We start from the raw sequence: 22,727 nt of genomic DNA on the forward strand, positions 1-22,727 counted from the left end.
CAGTAGTTGTGGCACGTGGGCTCCGTATTTGTGGCTCGCGGTCTTGAGCGCAGGCTTGGTAGTTGCGGCACATGTCATTAGTTGCTCTGTGGCATGTAGGATCTTCCTGGACCAGGGATTGAACCTGTGTCCCCTGCATTGGCAGGCAGATTCTTAACCACTGCGCCATCAGGGAAGTCCCTGTACATTTTAAAAAGTGGTGTTTATCTCCCCTTTGAGGTATTGTGATTCAGTAGCTCTAAAGATGAAGCTAGAGTCTGTATCTTTAAAAAAGTGTTCTGCTTTGCTTCTGATAATCAAGCAAGTTTGAATTACCAAGTGGCATGAGCCTAAAAGAACAGCATATTTTGAGTAAATTGAAATGTTGTAGAAGAAGTAATGTCAATCAAGGAGCACCTCGTCAAAGGTACAAATAATGCCAGCACAGATTGATCATCTTTAATTTAAAAGCCAACTTAGGATTGAAGTGAGGGAAAGAAAGCATTTTATAAACTGTCAGTTTGTTGCATCTGTGTTATATTTCAGTTAAATTTTAATCTGTTTTTAATCTGTATAGTCTATTTATCCATTACCAAGTTTTGGTGTCAGTGACTTTGTTCTGCTTGTTTTCTCTTGGGGGTTTTTTCTGATTTTTTTTTTTTTAACTTCTGCTTATTTTAGCTTAGTCATAGGAAAGTTATCTCTCTTCATGCCCCCACTACCGTGGTAAAAATGCATTCTTAAAGGAGGAGTACTCATTGCCAAGTAACTACGGAGCTGTGGTAAAGCCGAGTATATCTGATCGCTTAGTTGGGAAAGACTTGTTGGCACAGTTGGAGTTTGACCCCTTCTTGTTTTGTAGATGGAAGCGAAAGACAAAAACTTAGTGGATTGCGATCTCCCTATGAAGAATTTTCCAAGTCAGACTTATAGTTGGAAGATAGAGTGACTAGAGCAAACAGAATAAAGTAGTGTTTAAAGCATTGATCCTGAGGGTCTAGTGCTCACTGAAGGCTGAAAGACTATGAAGTGATCTCAAAATACAGACTTTTCTTTAGTTCTTAGAGGAACACTTCTATAGATTTTTACCATAGCATATAGCTTCTTAAATTCTGTTACCTGTTTCTGTTCTCGAAAGTTCTCCTCCAGCTGTACTGCCAACTAGAGGTGTTTTTTTCTCTCATTCCTGTCTTGCCTATAGTCTACCGAGTCTTCTCTCTCTTTTTTCCCCTTAACCCTCTCTCCTTTTGACATGTTGGGTAGTTTTTCTCCACAGACATGGTCCCAAGGTTTATTTCGAGTAGCTTTTCAAAGTATCTTAACAAAGTTTGGCCTCTTCCTATGGGTGATTTTGTACTCTCTGCTAAGAAAAAATTTTCTCCAGATCGTTAGCCTTAGAATAACGGGCAATTCATAAATAAAAGAGCAACTTATTAATGTTTACTGAAGAGTCAAGTTAGTTACTATACTAAGAAGTCTGACCTGCAAGCAAAACTTGGCATCATTGCAGTTACCTCAGCTTTCAAGAAGGATGCTTATCTGTGTGTATCTCCATTCTTATCTTGAGTTAGTTGTGTTTGATTCTGCTGTCGTTTGTTAAATTTGTTACACTTGTTTGCTTAAACTTTATGTTGTGAGTAGTGATGTACATTTTTATCAACAGTAGTATTTGGCAGATTTCCAATAACTGGACTTATTGGGCATGCATGCATTGTGTCCCCCTAAAATGAATGGTTCATTGTGTCTCAAAAATGAATTGGTCAGACTTCTTTTGCTAAAGCAAATGCATGTATAATCCAAGAGAATTTGCTTGTAGAACGTTTTTTTTTTCCTACTAGAAAGAAGAATTTGATAAGGTAAATGGATGGTGAGATCTTTTTCACCGCCTTACACAGGTCAAGAGATTTGAGATACAGTAGTTTTCTTCCAGTTGTATGTTTACCTCTTCCCCCAGCATCAAAAGCAGTTTCTAGAGGTCTCAGTGAAGGAGGCTTTGAAAAATCAGTTTAGAAAATACTGTTTAAAGTTGTATTTAAACGTAAAGAATTGGGTAAAACCTAAATCATTTTCTACTTATCTAAAAGAGGGACAAATATTAACTATAGTTTCTAAGCTTCTGTTGAGACTATTTCAAACTTAAAAACATACAGAAGGCAATAACTGAGAAATTTTCTGTCTAGATTAGAGGAGAAAATAGGCTTCCAGAGAAGCCAGTATTAAATGTTATAATTCATAGACAGTGACAAGAAACTAATAGTTGCTCTATAAACTTGCCATAAAAAATGGAAACAGATAAATCTAGGAGAAAGAAGCTATGGAGTGTTTATGGCATAACTAACAGTCAGTAGAGGAACAAACTAAATAAATATGATAACGGTGTTTGAATGCTCTTTGGAATCCATTTCATTGTAAGTTAAGATAGTCTCCCAAAGAGTTATCCTATGAAAAAAGGAAATGGTAGTAAAATGCTTTTTGTTTTTAATGAGACTATCAGGCTGCCTAATGTGCTTATTTTTAAATTAGATGGTACCTCACACACCCACATACATGCACATTGTGTTTAATATGGTAGGGAAATCCACTATTTTAAATTTGCCTAAGCGAATTCTTTTGAGATCTTTTATATCATGAAAAATGCTCCCTCATTTAATTTGTTTTTCAAGCTTTCCTAATGATACAAACCACTGGGATATTTCTTGAAAGTACAGATTCTTGAGTCTGTATCAGGCCTACTAAATGTGTAGCACTGTGGGAAAATTTTTATCATCGAGGACTTCTGCGGCCACTAATGTTTATTTGCTTGATAAGTTTAAGTTGTTATGGGTTCGATTTTTTTGACTAATAATCAAATAATGTGAGTTAACTGGTATTAAGTACAGGTTCTTTGACCATTAGAGAGCTGTGAAATTTCTAAGTGTGTTTTTGAGAGTAGCATGCATGTAGGAAGGAGGAACAGTACAGTGGAAGACGACACTGAATATATAGATAGTTTAAGATAATGATATTAACCAACCAGAAGTATTCACCCATCCATTACTCCCCACTATGAAAGAAAGTTAGTAAGTTTTTGGTGTAATTTTGACTGAGTTTAAAAAGACACCTTGGTTCTTAATTCTTAACGTGCTTATACTAAAAAAATAAATGGCATATATGCAATTTCTTCATCCAGATGATGTTTAGTTTACACTAGAGTTTTTGGGTTTTTTTAATATCTTTATTGGAGTATAATTGCTTGTTAGCATGTGTTGTATAACAGAGTGAATCAGCTATACATATACATACATCCCCATATCTCCTCCCTCTTGCGTCTCCCTCCCACCCTCCCTATCCCACCCTTCTAGGTGGACACAAAGCACCAAGTTGATCTCCCTGTGCTATGCAGCTGCTTCTCACTAGTTATCTACTTTACATTTGGTGTACACTAGAGTTTTTGATGTACCTGTGTATGCTAACTTGGTACCTCTGAATAGCAACTAGAATATTTTACCTTCATTACAAACACAGTTATTCAGTTAGCAGTACTATTAAAAATATTTTTTTAGTATCCCTTGAATGGTCACAAACAGGAATGCCATTTAAAACAAAAAAACCAAGAGATTGCTGGGTTACTTTGTTTTAGAAGAAGATATACTTTACTGCTGTGGCTAAATAAGAGTGAAAAACCCTTGAATATAATAGCATACATTCATGGACTGTCAAACCTGGAAGTGAGCTGTTGTTAGATGAATACATAGAGTCCTTGATCTGTAAGGAGCAAGAATGTATTTATTGTAAAGGAAGAGACACCTTTGAAAAGGCAGAATCAAAGCTTTTAACTGTTTCCTTTAGCTGTTAGATAGCAAAGTCTGTCATAGAGCTTGCAGATGGTTGGCCCTTAACAACAAGTATTGATGCCTTTGTGCAGTCTTAGGGCAAGGAGGTTGAAAAACAAGCAGTGTAGTAGTCACCAAGACTATCATACAAAGGATGGAAGAAAAGAATAATTCTTCTTAGCCATGGGAAGATGCCACCAACTATTCTCACTTGTAAAGCGGCTGTACTACTTTGTGTTTCCTCCTAACCCTTGGCGATATATGAGAGTTCCAGTTCCTCTACATCTTCAACAACACTTGGTCTTCCTTCTCTTTAATTTTAGCCATTCTCATGGATGTATAGTGGCATCTCATTATTATTTTCCTGATGACTAAGGAGGTTGAGCATCTTTCTCTGTGCTTATTTGCCATTAATTATATATTCTTTGATGAACTGTTTAAATCTTTTATTCCTTTTAAAATTGGATTATCCTCTTACTGATTTGTATGATTTATTTATATATTCTGGATATAAGTCCTTTATAAAGCCATAATTTGCAAGTATTTTCTCCCTGTATGTCTTGATTTTCATTTGCTTAACAATGTCGTTTAAAGAGCAAGAGTTTGCATTGTGAAGTCCCACTTATCCATATTTTTCCTTTTATAGTTTCTGTTTTTCATAGCCTATTTAAGAAATCTTTGTCTAACCCAAGATCACTAAAATATTCTCCCATGTTTTCTGCTAGAAAACATTACTTCACTTTATATATTTAGGTATATGATGCATTTTGAGGTAATATTTCTCTATGGAGTGAGGTAAGAGTCAAAGTTTTGGTTTTTTGTTTTTTTCTGCATACGGAGATACAGTTGTTCCAACACCATTTGTTGAAAGGAATATACGCCTTTCCTCAGTGAACTGCATGGGCAGCATTTTTGAAACTTAGTTGGACACATATGTACAAGTCTATTTCTAGACTAGACTTTGCATTCTGTCCCATTAATCTGTAAATCTATCTTTATACCAGTAAACACTGTCTTGCTTACTGTATCTTTATAGTGAAATCAAGTAATGTAAGTCCATGAATTTGTTTTTTTTCCCAAAATTATTTGGACTTTTTTAGGTCCTTAGCATTTTCATGTACATTCTAGAAACAGTTTGTCAGTTTCTATTAAAAAAGCATCCTGTAAAGCAATTGTACTCCAATAAAGATGTTTAAAAAAAAAAAAAAAAGCATCCTGAGATTTTGACTAGGACCACATTGAATTTATAAATCAATTTGGGGAGAACTGATCTCTTATTGAGTCTTCTAATCCATATAAACATAGTATATCCATTTATTTAGCAGTGTTTAAATTTAATTTCTTTCAGCAGTGTTTTTTTTCACTGTAGTCTTAAATAATTTTTGTTATATTTATCCCTAAAAATTTAGTATATGTGATACTATTGTGAGTTATATTTTAATTTCAGTATCCAACTTTTTGTTGCTACTATATAGAAACAAAATTTTCATGTATTGACTGTCTATCCTTTGTCCTTCCTATACTTACTTATAAGTTTTAGTAGCCTCTTTATAGATACCTTGTGTTTGTCTTCATTGATGATCATGTCATCCAGAAATAAAACCTGCTTTACTTCTTCCTTTCTAAGCTACATACCTTTTATTTCTTGCCTTATTGAACTAGTTAGGGCCATCAGTAAGTACAGTTTTGAATAGAAGTGGTGCGGTCACCTCAATAGATGCAGAAAAGGCTTTTGACAAAGTTCAGCATCCTTTCATGATAAAAACTCCTCACAAGTTAGGTATAGAAGGAATGTAATATAATAAAGGCCATATATAACAGACCCACAGGTAACATCATAGTCAACAGTGAGAAGCTTAGCTTTTCCTCTAAAATCAGGAACAGGGCTTCCCTGGTGGCGCAGGGGTGAAGAATCCGCCTGCCAATGCAGGGGACACGGGTTCGAGCCCTGGTCCGGGAAGATCCCACATGCTGCAGAGCAACTAACGTCGTGCACCACAACTACTGAGCCTGCGCTCTAGAGCCTGCGTGCCACAACTACTGAAGCCCGTGCGCCTAGAGCCCGTGCTCCGCAACAAGAAAAGCCACCACAATGAGAAGCCCACGCACCACAATGAAGAGTAGCCCCTGCTCGCCGCAACTAGAGAAAGCCTGTGTGCAGCAGTGAAGACCCAACGCAGCCAAAAATAAATAAAAATAAATACATCTATTTAAAAAAAATAAAAATAAAAATAAAAAATCAAATCAGGAACAATACAAGCTTGCCCACTCTCACCACTTCTATTCAGTGTATAGTACTGTAAGTCCTAGTCAGAGCAGGTAGGCGAGAAAACGAAAAGACATCCAAATCAAAAAGGAAGAAGTTAAATTGTCTCTGTAAATAACATGATAAAAAGCCATAAAGACTCCACCAAAAAAATTACTGAGCTAATAAATTCAGTAAAGTTGCCAGATATAAAATCAACGTATGAAAAGCAATTACATTTATATACACTAACAGTGAACTTCCTGAAAAAGAAATTAAGGAAAAAATCCCATTTATAATAGCATCAAAAAGAATAGGGCTTCCCTGGTGGCGCAGTGGTTGAGAATCTGCCTGCCAATGCAGGAGATACGCGTTTCGAGCCCTGGTCTGGGAAGATCCCACATGCCGCGGAGCAACTGGGCCCGTGAGCCACAACTACTGAGCCTGCGCGTCGAGCCCGTGCTCCATAACGAGAGGCCACGATAGTGAGAGGCCCGCGCACCGCGATGAAGAGTGGCCCCCACTTGCCGCAACTAGAGAAAGCCCTCTCACAGAAACGAAGACCCAACACAGCCAAAAATAAATAAATAAATTAATTAATTAAAAGAATAAAATAGGAATAAATTTAACCAAGGAGGTAGAAGATTTGTACACTGAAAAGTATGAGATGTTGATGAAAGAAATTAAAGACATGAATAAATAGAAAGATATCCAATGTGTTCATTGATCGGGAAGGGTTAATATTATTAAATGTCCATACTACCAAAAGCAGTCTACAGATTCAATGCAATTTCTATCAAAATTCTCGTATTTTTCACAGAAGTAGGAAAAACAATCCTAAAATTCATGTGGAACCACAAAAGACTTTGAATAGCCAAAGCAATCTTGAGAAAGAATAACAAAGCTAGAGGCATCATACGTCCAGGTTTCAAACTATACTACAAAGCAATAGTAATCAAAAGAGTATGGTACTGGCATAAAAAGAGAGACCAATGGAACAGAATAAAGAACCCAGAAATAAAGCCATGCATATACAGTCAACTTATCTTTGACAAGAACTCAAAATGGGGAAAGGATAGTTTTTTCAGTAATTGGTGCTGGGAAAAGTGTATATCCACATGCAAAAGAATGAAATTGGACTCGTATCATACACAAAAATTGACTTGAAATAGATTAAAAACTTAAATGCAAGGCCTGAAACCATAAAATTCCTGCCAAAAAAAAAGGGAAAAGTTCCTTGACATTGGTCTTAACAGTGATTTTATGGATATGACACCAAAAGCACAGGCAACAAAAATAAAAATAAACAAGTGGGACTGCATCAAATAAAAAATATTTTTCACAGCAAAGGAAACAAAATGAAAAGCAACCTATTGAATGGGAGAAAAATATTTACAAAACATACGTCTGATAAGGGGTTAATATCCAAAAAATATATGGGACCCATACAAGTCAATGGCAAAAAAAAAAAAAAAGACTAAAAGATGGGCAAAGGACCTGAACATTTTTCCAAAGAAGACATACAGAGGGCTAAGTATATTAAAAGGTTGTACAACATCACTAATCACAAGGGAAATGGAAATCAAAACCACAGTGAGATATGCCTCATGCCTCTTAAGATGGCTGTTACCAAAAAGGCGATAGTAAGTGTTGGTAAGGGTGTGGCAGAAAGGGTCCCTTGCACACTGTTGGTAAGAATGTAAATTGGTGCAGCCATTGTGGAAAACAATATGGAGGTTCCTCAAAAAATTAAAAGAACTGCCATCTGACCCAACAATCCCACTTTCAGGTATATCTCCAAAGGAAATGAAATTAGAATTAGCTGTACTCCCATGTTCATTGCACCATTGTTTGCAATAGCCAATGTATAGAATCAACCTCAGTGTCTGTTAATGGATGAATGATTAAAGAAAATGTTGACCCTTGAACAATATGGGTGTTAGGGACGCCAATCCTGTGTGCAATCAAAAATCTGCATATAACTTTACATTTGGCCCTCTGTGTCTGCAGTTCCACATTCTCAGATTCAACCAACCACGGATCATGTAGTAATGTAGTATGTATTTATTGGAAAAAAAAAAAAAAATCCTTGGGAATTCCCTGGCAGTCCAGTGGTTAGGACTCGGGCGGTTTCACTGCAGGGGGCCTGGGTTGAATCCCTGGTTGGGGAACTAAGATCCCACAAGCCCCGCAGTGTGGCCAAAAAATAAATTTAAAAAGAAAGAAAAAAAAATCCACATACAAATGGACCCTCACAGTTCAAACCTGTGTTGTTCAAGGGTCAACTGTATATATATTTACAATGGGATATTAGCCATTAAAAAAAAGAATATCCTGCCATTTGTCACCACAGGGTTGAACCTGGAGGACATGCTAAATAAGTGAAATAAGCCAGACGGAAAGATAAATACTGTGTGATCTCACTTAGATGTGAAATCTAAAAATGTTGAATTCACAGAAGCAGGGAGTAGAGTGGTGGTTGCCAGAGACTTGGGAGTAGGGGAAATGGGGAGATACTGTAAAAGGGTATGAAGTTTCCGTTATAAGACGAGTAAGTTCTGGGGAGCTAGTGTACGGCATGGTGACTGTGGTTAGTAATACTGTATTGTATACTTTAAATTTGCTGAGAGTAGATTTTAAGCGGTCTCAACACACACACACAAAATGCTAACTATGTGAGATGGGTACTTAATTAACTTGATTGTGCTAACCCTTTCACAATGTAGCCATTTATCAAATTGACACATTGTACACCTTAAATATATACAATTTTTGTTTGTCAGTTATACCTCAGTAAAGCTGGGAGCGGAAAATGATGAGAGCGAACATCCTTGCCTCATTGTTGACCTTAGGAGAGAAAGAAAGCATTCACGTTCTGTCCTATTACTAGCTTGCTGAGAGTTTTGTCATTAACGGGTATTAAATTTTATCAGATGCTTTTTCCTATATCTGTTGAAATGGTTATGTCTCTTAGTCTGTTAATACAGTGAATTACATAGATTGATTTTCAAACATTACGCTGACCTCAGGTTTCTGGTATAAATCCCACTTGGTCATGATGTATTATCCTTTTTTATATAGATGGATTTGATTTACTAATATTTTGTTGACGATTTTGTTATATGATTATGAGGTGTATTGGTCTGTAGTTTTCTTGTAAAAGACTATTCTGTTTTGCTATCAGGGTATTGATGGCCTCATAAAATATGTTTTCTTTCCTTTTCAAGAGAGTTTGTGTAGAATTGGTAATATTTCTTCCACATATGTGTTTTGTAGAATTCACCATTGATGCCATCTGGGTTTTCTTTGTTTCTAAATATGAAATCAAGTTCTTTAATAAGTATTGAGTTATTGAGATTGTTTTCTTCAGTGAGCTTTGGTAGTGTGTGCCTTTCAAGGAATTTGTCTTTTCATTTAATTCGTTGAATTTATTTGTATAAAGTTTGTAATGTGTTCTGTCTTATTTCTAATAGGTGTGGCTAAGAGGTTTATAAGTTTTATTGATTTTTTTTTTTTAAAAAACAGTTTTTAGCCTCATTGATTTTTCTTTGTTTTTTAATTTGGATATATTCTTGTTACCTTTCTATAATTGATTCTGGTTTAATTTCTTTGTTGTGTGAGAACAAACTTTGTATGATTTTAATTTTAAATTTATTAACGTTTGTTTATGATCCATGATGTGGCCTAGCTTGGTGAATATTATGTGTGTCCTTGAAAAGAATGAGTATTCTGTTTGTTGTGCAGATTTTTCTGTAAATGTCAATTAGATCCAGTCAGTTCAAATTGATGGCATTTTTTTAGTTCTTTTATATCCTTGTTGATTTTCTGTCTTACTGAGAGAGTAGTTGAAGCCTCCAGCTGTAACTATCAATTTGTTTATTTCTTCTGTCAGTTTTGTTGGTTTTTGCTTCCTGTACTTTGAAACTCTGTTGCTAGTTACATACATGTTTAGTGAACTGGGCCTTTTATCAGTATATAATATGTAATGTCCCTCTTTGCTTTGAGATCTGTTTTGTCTGATATTAATACAGTTACTCCAGCTTTCCTTTGATTATGTTTGCATGGCATATCTTTTTCCATTCTTTTACTTTTAACCTACTCATACTATTATATTTGAAGTGAATTTCTTGTTAGTATATAGTTTGGTCATTTTTTTTCTCTCCTCTGACAATCTCTTTTAATTGGTGTGTTTAATATTTGCATTTTATATTAATTATTGCTATGTCTTGATTAGGTCTATCATTTTATTATTGTTTTGTTTGTTCCTTCTGTTTTTCATTCCTCAGTATTTCTTTTTCTGCCTTCTGTTGGGTTATTTGTACATTTTTAAATATTCAAGTTTAATTTACCTAATGTGATTTAGATCATCTCTTTGTGTGTTGATTGTTCTAAGGATTACAGTATATATCTTGGGCCCAGAACCTAATTATTTATTAAGTACTTTGTTGACTGAAGTAGAATTTTAAAAATCCATTTGTGAGTTTTGTTAGTGCTAAAATTTTCCAAGTACAGTTATTGAAAAATAATACAAGCTTTTTAAACATACAGTCTATTAATGTGATATTATTGCTACGTTTAATTTCCTCCAAAAATATTCATGAAAGTTGTTCATTCACCAGTGACTTGTTTTGCTTGGTCTACAAAAGGAGATACTGCTTCATCTTCACAGTCTCGCCTAGGTTAATGCCTGTTGATATTATGCACCTCAGTTTTGCTTCTGAGTCAGAATTTTTCTCTTTATGTATGACTTGTAACTCTAACTCTGTAAGCTTTGCATAGGGCTGGCTTTGAGGACAGTACTAAGTTTAAATGATTCCGTTTATATGGTAATAGTAGAAACAGTTAAATGACCCCAAGGGAAACTTTGCCTCTTCTGTGTAGTGTCAAAATTTTTCCTTTAGTTCTTCAAGTTTGTTTCCTCCTCTATAAAATGAAAGATTTGAACTGTTTGAACTGTGGCAGTTTTTCTGTGTTGCAGTATACTCTAATTTGGCTACATTCAGATTAATTTAAACTAGTTTTAATAATTTACCAATTAACTCAGTTCATTTAAGGGTTTTTTGGTTTTGTTTCTATTGAAACCAAACAGATTTTAAAGCACCAGTAGAACAATTTGAAGAATATAGATTTTACTAATTTTCTGTTCAGGATGTCTTAGTTTTAATAATTCATATAGGTCCTAGAATGTAGCTTACTTATATCTATGATACCCATTTATAGGAAATTTATAGCATGAAGTAGTTAAAATTAGGCTTGTCAGTCATTGTGCTTCTTGTTGTGGCCCAGGTCCTGTTCCTGTTGGCCGGCAACCTCAGTCTAGCCCCGTGCTGTGCAGTAGAGCTTTCTGTGGTCATAGAGTAGATAATAGTGCAGACTACACATATGCACTATGTAGTGTGGTACCAACTTTAATTAATTTAACTTTCAACCATGTGTGACTAATAGGTCATCAGACAGCAACACAGGTCTAGCCTCATGGCTACCCCTTTTATATGTAAAACCCACATTTTGGAATTTTTTCTGGATCTCTCAAGCAAAAACTTCTAAGAGAAAAAAAAAAGCTTGTAAGAGGCTCTTTGACCTATTAAATCAGCTTGTAGAGGAGGAGGCAGAAGGCTAAACAAGTTGGAAAGAAAATGATACATAAAGTGATAATTACAGTATAGTATGATAAGGATTAAATCAGTGAATAGGTTGATAAAGTGACTGAACACCTGGGGATGTCTGGGGGTTCAGTGAATGAAAATAAACCACTCTGGGGATTTTAAGTAGTAAGGGCTTGATTTAACTTAAAATAGAATTCGCTGTAAAATTACTGATCAAACCTATCAAGTTCTTGGTTGAGTCTTTAGAAATAATTTCCAGACCAGTGCAGAACTACCAGAGAATCTGTTAGGAGCTCCTGCCACTGGAGCCATGCTGGGTGGGGTGACAAACACTTTGCCTCCACTTGGACTGCTGCTGGTTACCCAAAAAGCTGGAGGTTAGATACTAGTCTAGAGAAGATGGAAAGAAATGTAAAAGTAGTTCTCTTTTCAGTGACAAGCTGAACGGACTTGAGCAAGAGAACTTTAATTAGAAGCTCAAATTGTTAAATGAAAACTTACTTTAGGCTAGGATAGCCTGTCTGAGAAAATAAATTATAGAGACATGGAAGAAACCAAATTGCACTAATTGTGCATAAACTTTAAGTAGGTTTTATTGCATGCGTATACAAATAACCCTTATATATTCATTCTTTGCAGATCCAGGATGAGAAGACTGTTAAAAGAAGAAGCTAGTTGAACAGCTATAAGATGCCCAAATCTGGGTTCACAAAACCAGTTCAGAGTGAAAATTCTGACAGTGACAGCAATATGGTAGAAAAACCATATGGAAGAAAGGTATATGATTATGCTAAAGATTTGGTCACTCTTTGGAAATTGTGAAGACTCCTGATTTAGTATTTTTATTTATTTATTTATTTATTAAAAACTTTTCTAATTGTAACATTTATTTTGTTTTATTTTATTTTACTTTATTTTATTTTATTTTATCCACACCCAGTGGCTGTGGGATCTTAGTTCCCCGACCAGGAATTGAACCCGGCCCTCGGCAGTGAACGTTCAGAGTCCTAACCACTAGACCACCAGTGAATTCCCATGGTTTCGTATTTTTAGTAACTGCTCATAAAATAAAAAGCTGTATGGATGCCAGATCCTGGGAGTGAGATTGTTTTTCATTCCCTAAATATAACAAAATTACCAAGATTACACAGTTACTTGAGAAATGATCATGAGGCTGGGGATCCAAGACCTCACAATCATTTGTCATTTCTTCCCCCTGACCCCTGGTACTGAAACACACATACACAGTAGCCGTTCACTTTTCCATGTCTATAACTTTGGATAAATTTACATAACTTTTCCAAACTCAGTATATCTCTCTGTAATAGAGGACAACAGTACTTTATAGAATTGTGACAGTGAAATGACTTAAGTATTGTACTTAATACAATGCTTGGTATATAGTAAGTGCTCAATAAATGTTAACCGTTTTTGTTGTTTATTATTAGTCATTGCCAATGACCCATGATTCTGCCCTTTTACATCTATCCTTTTTCATTACTATTTAGTTTAGACCCTCAAAACCTTTATTTAGACTTCTGTAGTTGCCTCCTAAGTGGTCTCACTATCCCTAGTCTCTGCTTTATCTAGTTAGTTTTACACATTATCTTTGAATTTTTCTTTCTTTGGATTTTTCTTTTTTTTTTTTTTTAAGTTCTTTTCTTCCTGTAAGCCATTTTCTTGTTGAAGGACATCTGAAATGTTTCCAGTTTTTGGCTAATATGAATAAAGAGTCTTAACATTCGTGTACGAATCTTTTTTGAACAGCTTTATTGAGGTGTAATTTATATACCATAAAATTCACCCACTTAGTGTAAAATTCAGGGATTTTTAGTAAGTTTATAGAGTTGTGCAACCATCATCACAATACAGTTTAGACCATTTCCATCATTGTTAAAAGATCCTTATGCCCATTTGCAGTGTGTCCCTATTCCCACCCCAAAGTCCAAGCAACCCCAAATCTGCTTTCAAAATCAGAGCACGTAAGTTTTCAACTTTGTTCTTTTCAAAAATTCTTTTGGCTCTTTAGGGTCATTTGCATTTCCATATAAATTTTGGGATTAGCTTGTCAGTTTCCACAAAAAAAAGCCTGCTGAAATTTTTATAGGGATTTTATTGAATCAGTAGATCACTTAAAGTAGTATGTCATCTTAACATGTCTTCCAGTCCATCACCACAGAATATCTCTCCATTTATTTAGATTTTCAATTTCCTGACCAATGCTTTGTAGTTTTCAGTGTACAGATCTTGCACTTTTATTGTTAAATTATTAATATTTTATTCTTTAGGATGCCATTGTAGATAATTTCATTTAGGATTTTTCACTGCTGGTATATAGAAATGCAAATATTTTTATATACTGATCTTGTATCCTGTGACCTTACTGAACTCATTTATTCTAAAAGTTTGTGGATTCCTTAGGATTTTCTACATACGGGATTATGTCACCTGCTTATAGACATAATTTAACTTCTTTTCCAGTATGAATACTTCTATTTCCTTTTCTTGCCTGATTGCACTGGCAGTCTTTGCTTTTGATTGCAGTGTTTAATCCACTCACATTTCATGTAATTATTGATAAGGTTAGATTTATATCTGCCATTTTGCTCTTTGTTCTTATGTTTCAGGTCTTTTTTTCTCTCCCATCTTTGCTGCCTTTTTTTAAAAACTATTTTTCAGTGTACTGTTTAAATTTCTATGATTTTTTTAAACTATGTTTCTTAAATTATATTCTTAAAATGTTGATCTAGGGATTATAATGTGCATGCTAATTACTACAGGATAATATTGACTTAAGTCCAGTATAATACAGCAACTTTGCTCCAGTATAGCTCCGTTACCTTCCCTTCCTTTGTGTTCTCTGTGTAGTATAGATTATATCTACGTTTGTTATTAACTCAACAACAGAGTGTTACAATTATTGTTTTATACAGTCTTATTTTTTAAAGAAATAACAGAATTAAAGAGAAATATATATTTATACAGTTCTTTGTTTTTATCTACAAATTTACCAATTTTGGCACTCTTAATTTCTTCCTGTGAATTCAGGTTACTGTCTAGTGTCATTTCCTTACAGTCTATAAGAATTTTCCTTAGTATTTACTGTAAGATGGATCTTCAGCTGTGATTTCTCTCAGTGTTCATTGATCTAAGAATATCTTGATTTTGCCATTTTTAAAAAACAGGTTTTTTGAGATATAATTCACATACCATACAATTTACTCATTTAAAATATAAAATTCAGTAGTTTTTAGTATATTTACAGAGTTGTTTAATCACCACCTCTGTCAATTTTAGGACATTTTCACCTGAAAAAGAAGCCCTATTTACCCATTAGCAGTCACTCCCCATTCTGTCCCCAAACCCCACAGCCCTAGATAGCAAATAAATCTACTTTCTGTCTCTATAGATTTTCCTATTCTGGATATTTCATATAAATGGAATTCTACGGTATGTGGTCATTCATGACTGTTTGCCTTTATTTTGTTGGATATAGAATTCTTATTTGACTTTTCCTTTTAGTAGATTGTCATCCCACTTCTTTCTTGCTTTAAGTGTTTCTGATGAGAAGTCAGCCGTTAATTGTGATGATTTTTTTTTTCATTGCTGTTTTCTCTTTTGTTTGACTGTAATGTGTTTAGGATCCCTTTGCAATTCTACCTGGGGTTTTTTGAGTTACTTGGATCTGTAGATTAATGGTTTTCATGAAATTTGGGGTGTTGAATTTACTGATTTTGTTTGTTTGTTTTTGCCATCTCACATCTGCTGTTGAACATACCTAATACATTTTCAGTCACTTTACTTTTCAAATCCAGTATTTCTTTGTAATTGTTCTTTATTCATATTCTCTGTTTAAGTCATTGTTGTCATACTTTAATTCTTCAAACATTGTTTTCTTCCTTCCTCCCTTCCTTCCTCTTTTTTTTTTTTTTTTTTTAATTATTTATTTATTTATGGCTGTGTTGGGTCTTCGTTTCTGTGCGAGGGCTTTCTCTAGTTGCAGTGAGCGGAGGCCACTCTTCATCGCAGCGCGCGGGCCTCTCACTATCGCGGCCTCTCTTGCTGCAGAGCACAGGCTCCAGACGCGCAGGCTCAGTAGTTGTGGTCACGGGCCCAGTTGCTCCGCAGCATGTGGGATCTTCCCAGACCAGGGCTCGAACCCGCGTCCCCTGCATTGGCAGGCAGATTCTCAACCACCGTGCCACCAGGGAAGCCCGAGTGGCTGTCTTATATAGTGCCTCCATGGCTCTCTGATTTCTGCAACCTCCCTGTTAAATTTCTGGCTTGTCTACTGGCTGCTGTGGGACCACAGCCGTAGGCTAATAGAACTATGGTTTTTTTTCCACTCCATTCCTTTCCTACCCTGCTTGCTATTTTTATCAATGGAGTGACTGGGTGGTGGGGTTTTGGCCTTCTGTGTCAATTCAAGTTGACTCTCTGGCAGCAAAGATGCTGATTTTCATTGCCAGCCCCACCCTGGAACTACTTCATGCTAACTAAGCATTAGCCAGGAAATGAGAACAACCCCAGGCAAGAATGCCAAAGACAATCTCTGTTCTTATCCATAGTTCAGCAGTTTTTCTTGTTGAAAATGCTTCTCAATTTGTTGTTTTTGTTCAATTTCTAGAGCCTTGAAATGGTGGTTTTCGACAATTTTGTCCAGGTTTATAGTTGTTTCTTGTAGAGATAAGTTGCCAGTATCTTCATTCTACCATAGACAGAAGTTTCCCCAAATGTATTTTAATGTGCCAAATCTTAAGGAGCGTGAGTTCACTAATTTATTCATTTTACTCAGCAAACCTTACATGAGATGCTTATTGTGTTGTGTGCCTCTCCTATGACCCTTGAAATAAAACAGTGATTGGTGGGACTTCCCTGGTGGTCCAGTGGTTAAGACTCTGCGCTTCCACTGCAGGCGGCATGTGTTCCATCCCTGGTTGGGGTACTAAGATCCCGCATGCTGCGTGGTGCGGCCAAAAAAAAAAAAAAAAAACAGTGGTTAAGGCTTGGTCTAAATCTTTATGAAGACTCTTAAGTAATTGCTCTATCTCTGTGTCTGAAGTGTTTTGCTCTCAGGACCCCTTGATACTTTTTAGCATAACTGAGGAGGCTAAAGGGCTTTTCTGTATGTGGGTATCTCTGTTGACATTTACACAATCAGAAATTAAAACTGAGAAAAAATTTAAATTTATTAGTTGGTTTAAAAAACAGTATAACTGTTACATGTTGATAATATATTTTTATGAAACACAACTGTATATTCCAAGACAGTATCAGTGAGAAGAGTGTCATTGGTTTTGCAAATATCTTTAATGTGCGGCTTAACATAAAGATAGCTAGATTCTCATCTGCTTCTGCAATCTGGATGTTCAGTTATCTCTTGTCACGTAATCTCAAGACTCAAATATACATTCTTTAGAGAATGAGAGAGAAAGATACACTAACATCTTAGTGTTATTGTGAGCATATTTCTGACTTTGCATTTCCCCTGAAATGGTCTCTGGGACCATACTTTGTTCACACTAATTAAAGTATTTGAGTGTTCAATGATGGGGCAAAGGAGAGAAGCAGTCAGTTCTAGGGCGTTCAGGGGTGGTCTCACAGTGGAAAAGATACCTAATCTGGATTCTCAAGTATGTGACTAGCAGGAAAATGAGAGTAAAGAGTAGACTAAGCAGGAGATGTAAAAAGGACAAGAATCTGTTAAAGTAGTGCATACAGAGTTAGGATGTAGCCTGTGAAGGATGGAGGGTAGGAGATAAGCATTAGACAGGGACCAGTTCATTATGGCCTTGTGTTCCTTGCTAAAGATCTTGAAATTTATCCTGTGGCCAGTGAGCCAGAAGGGAAGGGCCATGGCAGAAACCAGTTAGACTGTTATTTAAAAATCCAAGCAGAAGGCAGTGTGGGCAGTGGCTGTGGGGATAGAAGTGGCAGATCTAAAAGATACTGAATTACTGAAACTTGTGTATGTATAGAAAAAGTTGTCTGGGTCCACTCTGAGGTTGATTGGACTATTCCCTGAGAGGGCATTCAGGAAAAGGAACAGGTTGTTTCAAGAAGAATGTTTGGTTTGTACTTGTTGAATTTAGTTGGTCATCGGAACATCCAATAGAAGTATCAGTTAGATAGTATTAGTTAGATATGCGTCTAGAGGTCAGAACAGCTAGACTGGAAATAAATGTATGAGGATTTGTGGAAAAGTGATCTATAGGTATCGAGATGTCACCCAAAGAGAGTGGGGCAAGAATGGAGGAGAGCATACCCTGAGGAATTCAGATATTTTAGGAGGAGTCGGAGAGGGGGAGCAAGGAGGACAGAGAGAGAAGCAGATGTTACATGGCGAAGAGTGGCGAGGGGGTCTGTATGCCAAATGCCACAACAGTTAATAGGAAAGACCAGGCCATTGTCAGTAGAGCTACCTTACAGTGACCTGGGTAAAGATGACCTCAGTAGAGTTGTGGGGACAGAGTACAATGTGAGATTTGAGGAATTATAACTTTTATTTCTAAATGTTTAAATATAGTGAAGGTTGCATTTGTGAAATTACATGTGAGCTACTTGATGTCAGTTTTTGGATTTGAATTTATAAGGCTAAAGTTGTTGAAGCTTTTATTCTTCTAGGTACTTCGTATTATTTTTTGAAGATTGCCACTAAATATGCAGTAGTCCTGACCATTGCCTTCATAACAGTGTGATTTCTTAAAACTATAGAGGCAAGCAAAAAGCAAACACTTTTTACTAATGTATTTCTATTAAAAATATTGCTTAGGTAAGTTAAGAATACTTATTAATCATTAGATTTATAAAATAAATAGGAAGAATAAATACAAACTATTAAATTCCTTAATTATTAACAGTTGGCCTACCTAAAGGGATATATTTAACTGTTCTCAGTCTCAGTTTAATCATTCAGTGTTTTTTTTTCAAGATCACACGTTTCTTTGGGTAACGGTCAAAAGCCCTTCTGAGGCAGTATGCGTGGTGCTTACTGCCATGCTTTGGGATTTCCGAGCAGCTTGACATCCAAAGCTGTTGTTAGAAGTAATTTTCTTAGTTTTAAGTAGATATTTGAACTGTTCATTTGCACCTTAAGAGAGGAAGGGCCATAATTTCCATTCCAAATTTCTTGCTTATAGACCACATTACTACTGCTGCTTAGGACAAAATAAAGTTAGAAGAGGGGAGGAGAGAAGGCGGCATGACCATCTTATTCACTTATTTATTTGTAAAGCATATTCTTAGGATTGTCTTTTCTTGGTGAGTGATTGGCCTTGAAGCCAGCTTCTAGCTTCTGCTGAGTTTTTCCTTCCATAAAATTTTTAGAAATGAATATATAGCTGTTCTCTTATGTAAATACAGACCATATTTACAGCTTAATATGGCATAGACATTGCTGTTATAAGGTTCTAAATTAAAAAATAACCTGAACCAAAGTTTAATTTTTTAAATGCATTTAAATAGACCATAATTTTTAATAATCCCATTCTATAGCAATATGCTTTTTATATAAAGTGCTTTTATTACCATATTAAATATTACAATACTCAGGGGTTCATCAAAAATGTCTCCTCAAAATTCTTCAAATATTTTATCCTTTCACTGCTAATCTGTGGAATTTTTTTCCCCATTGGTTTTAGTTTAAAAATTTTTCCACTGACATTTTTAGCTATAAATTAGCTATAATTTGCAAAACAAAATCTTTCATCAAACCTTTTCTGATAAGCTAAAACCTGGGTTAAATTCATAAAGTGTGAGAGAGTGGATGTTAATTGTCTGCCTTTCTAAATAGCTCTGCCCTATCCTTTTCATCATCAATATAGTTCAGACCTTCATTATCTCCTATCCCCATGATAAGTGAGAACTTTTCTTTTGTTATTCAAGTAATGTAATAATGTTCATTACAGAAAAATTAGAAAACGTATATAAGAATAATGAAAACAGAAATTGCCTTGTCTGAGATGAAGGATCTGAGGTTTTACCCTACTTGCAAGCTAATTAGTTTCATGGATTATGGCAGAAGACATGAGACTCCTGGATCAGATAGAGAGGAAAGTGTTTTTTCTCACAGCAATCGCAGTAGCCATATATCAGCATTTGTGCCTGTTCTCTGAGCCCTGTTTCTCACAAAGGGATGCAAAGAAGGCCAGGTTACAACTACATATACAGTGGATTGTATTATAGGAGAGGAACCCCAGATCTTTTTAATGGGCAATAAATCTACCTGACCTTTGCCCTAAAGGGAGAAATTATTTATTATACTGAACAGTGAACAGGTCTGATCTACCCTTTCCTCCAGAGGGAGACACTTTCTCTGTCTTCCAAGGCTATTCTCTATACAGATATCCTTGAAAAGATAGAATAAAGGGATTTAGTGCTTCTGCTTGCAAGATGTGCAGAAATGCAAGAGAGCTATGGAGAATTGTCTCCCAGCACACCTGTAATGCCATTACCCACAGATAGCCATTAACATTTTGGTTTATATACTTCAAGCGTTTTTTGTTTTTTGTTTTTTTTCTTTTTTTCTAGGTAAATTTTTACCTCTTATTTTTTTCTATCTTCTTGAGTTGGTAAAGGCTACCAGCACATTGTTCAATATCAACAGTGATAGAAAATCATTCTTGTCTTGCCATTAATACTTTCATTGCTATGTATGATAGCTGTTGTAGGTTATTGAAAGAAAATCATTAATATAAATGAAAAAGACTTAAACTATTTTAAAATAAAAAAAGTCTGACTCTGTTAGGTTTATTATGTCATGGATATGAAAGAAGAATGTGCCAGTGATTCTCTCCTGAATTGACAAGAGTATTTATACCATTTGATGATATAGAAATTTTAAGACAATCAGAAATAGCTATTTCTTTTGAAAGTTACTTTCCCCAGATCAGAAAATAATTTTTATTGTTAAGATTCTCACAAAAACGCTTTGTTCAGGTAACACTTTTAAGGACAATTTTATTTTACAGAGAACAGAATAAGTTGGTAGCAGGAATGAATATTCACACTGATCACCATATTGCACAGGAGAGTATGATTGATAAATTCTTGTGAACATTTTTCATTTAACATATTAACAAATTGGTTTTTCTTGTTTTATGGCACAGAACAGTATCTTTACTCACACAAGTGCAAGGGAGAAGGGACAACCTAATGTTTTTCTTAGATTCTTTTTTGAATAACAAAGATTTGTATTTCTAAGGCAAATCTTTAGAACTTTGTTGGCTAACCATTTTACTAATCATGCCTTTTTGTTTCTGATGCTTTGACATCTGGGGCCTCAGTGACCCTGGAGAGACTGCCCTTCCCAGGGCTACTCAGTTCCCAGAGATAGTAAACAACTTATGTGTGACCACACCTTTCATATGCAAACCAACCAATCCAGAGTCCATCCCCAACCACCAACTCTATCCAGCTCTCACACTCTGGGCCACTATCCCCCTGCCCTAATAACAGTCACCCCAGAACCAGGTACCAGACAACTAGAGAAACAACACCTATACCCTAGAGTCTGCTGAAATTATGCAAACTAGCCAACCCTAAACCTGCTTACTCTGCCTTGCCTTTTTCTTCTTGTGGAAACCGCAATAAAAGCTTTGACTCACATTTCCTTCCCCTCCCTCTGCTTCCTGAACCTCCTAGGTGCTTCCCCCAGTGGCACCTCATGGTGCGGCATGCCCCCTCTTCTTTGGAGCTGTGAGTAACAAACTCTCTTTTCAGTGGCAGCGATCTCTTGATCTGTTGGCCTCACTATACCAGAATAATAATAAAATCGACGTTTTAAAACAACCTTATAAGCAAAAGGCATGCCTGTGAAGCTCCATTTCATTAGCAGAAGTAAAAAAACAGCTCAAGAGGATTTTCCTTTACATCTGGGAAATAAATAGTATGAGACTTTTATTCTTTACTAATCTTTACCAGTTAAGATATAAGGAAGTCACATTCTCTTCCTAATTTGCTAATAGGTTTATCAAGAATGAATGTAGGGTCTATTTAGATGTTATTGTCACCTATTAACATCATAATAAGATTTTTCCTTAATCTTTTGATATAATGAATTGTCTTGAGGTTTTCTAATAATGAACTATTCTTACATTCTTTGGGTGAATCCTGCTTGATTATGATATTTTTCTAAGGCACTAAGTTTGGACAGTTTATTTAGGACAGTTTATTGTTTCATTTATTTCATAAGCAATTTAGTGTATAATTTCTATCTTGAACCCTTCTTTGGTGTTAGTTTATTTCACACTTGTAAAATGGATTGGGTATCTCCTAATCTTATTTCTGTGTTGTAGTATTGTTTATATGAAATGGGAAATATATTTGCCCTGAATTTTTAATTTAAAACCTCTCGTAAAATCTTCTGGAATAGGTACCTTTTTTAGACGTAAAATCTTTGGCTATAGATTTATTGTTTTCTATGATCATTGGTCTGTTCAGCTTTTCTACTTCTTTCATGAGCCAGTGTTTAGGAATGCATGTTTTCCAAGAAAATAATCCATTTTTCCAGGCCTTGAAATTGTAATTGTATAAAAATGAATACAGTATTCTTTCATAACTTTTTAATATCCCCTCTGGAATTGTATTTTAGGTCTCAATCCCAGTCTTTTTTTTTTCCTGGTTTTTTTTTTCCCTCTTCTTCTTTTCATGATTAGACTCACTAAAAGCTTTTATATTGCTCTTTTTGAATCATCTTTTCGTTGATAAATTCTACTTTTAAAAAAAATTCAGTATTTTTTTATGCCCCTTCTTCCCACTCTTCCTTCCTTTATTTTCTGGCTTGGGTCGAAAGCGCGTGTCTTCTGCAGTCTGAGTCTACTTCTCATTTTCTTCTGAAAATCTCTATGGTTATGATATCTATCATTTATTACCATAGTTTTTATGCTCACCTGCTAGGTGATGTGGCTTAGTTCTTAGTATCTAGCATGTTTTTCCAAAGGAGTTGTCATAGCCCAGTTAGATGTGCTGTATGTACCAATTCAGATGTTGGATCATAAGAGTGAACTTGGTAATTTCTGTAGGCATGAGGGTAGGATACTTTATCTAAATGAGTGGACACATGGTATTAATAAAATACAATCTGCT

General features: G+C 35.5%; 1 protein-coding gene across 7 annotated transcripts in view; it reads left to right on the plus strand.

Annotated features, from left to right (window-relative positions):
• Positions 1-22,727, plus strand: part of ANKRD12 (ankyrin repeat domain 12) — a 112,223-nt gene that overhangs the window by 16,841 nt on the left and 72,655 nt on the right. For 6 of the 7 annotated variants that reach the window (XM_082353453.1, XM_082353457.1, XM_082353456.1 and 3 more), the window contains one exon: positions 12,282-12,419. The exons of the other annotated variant lie outside the window; for it this stretch is intronic. In XM_082353453.1, coding sequence (XP_082209579.1) covers positions 12,333-12,419 — 87 coding nt within the window. In that variant the 5' untranslated portion in view covers positions 12,282-12,332. The remainder of the gene's footprint in view (positions 1-12,281; positions 12,420-22,727) is intronic. 7 annotated transcript variants of the gene reach the window in all.

The sequence above is a fragment of the Balaenoptera borealis genome (assembly GCF_965194805.1).
Source record: "Balaenoptera borealis genome assembly, chromosome: 14".
NCBI lineage: Eukaryota > Metazoa > Chordata > Mammalia > Artiodactyla > Balaenopteridae > Balaenoptera > Balaenoptera borealis.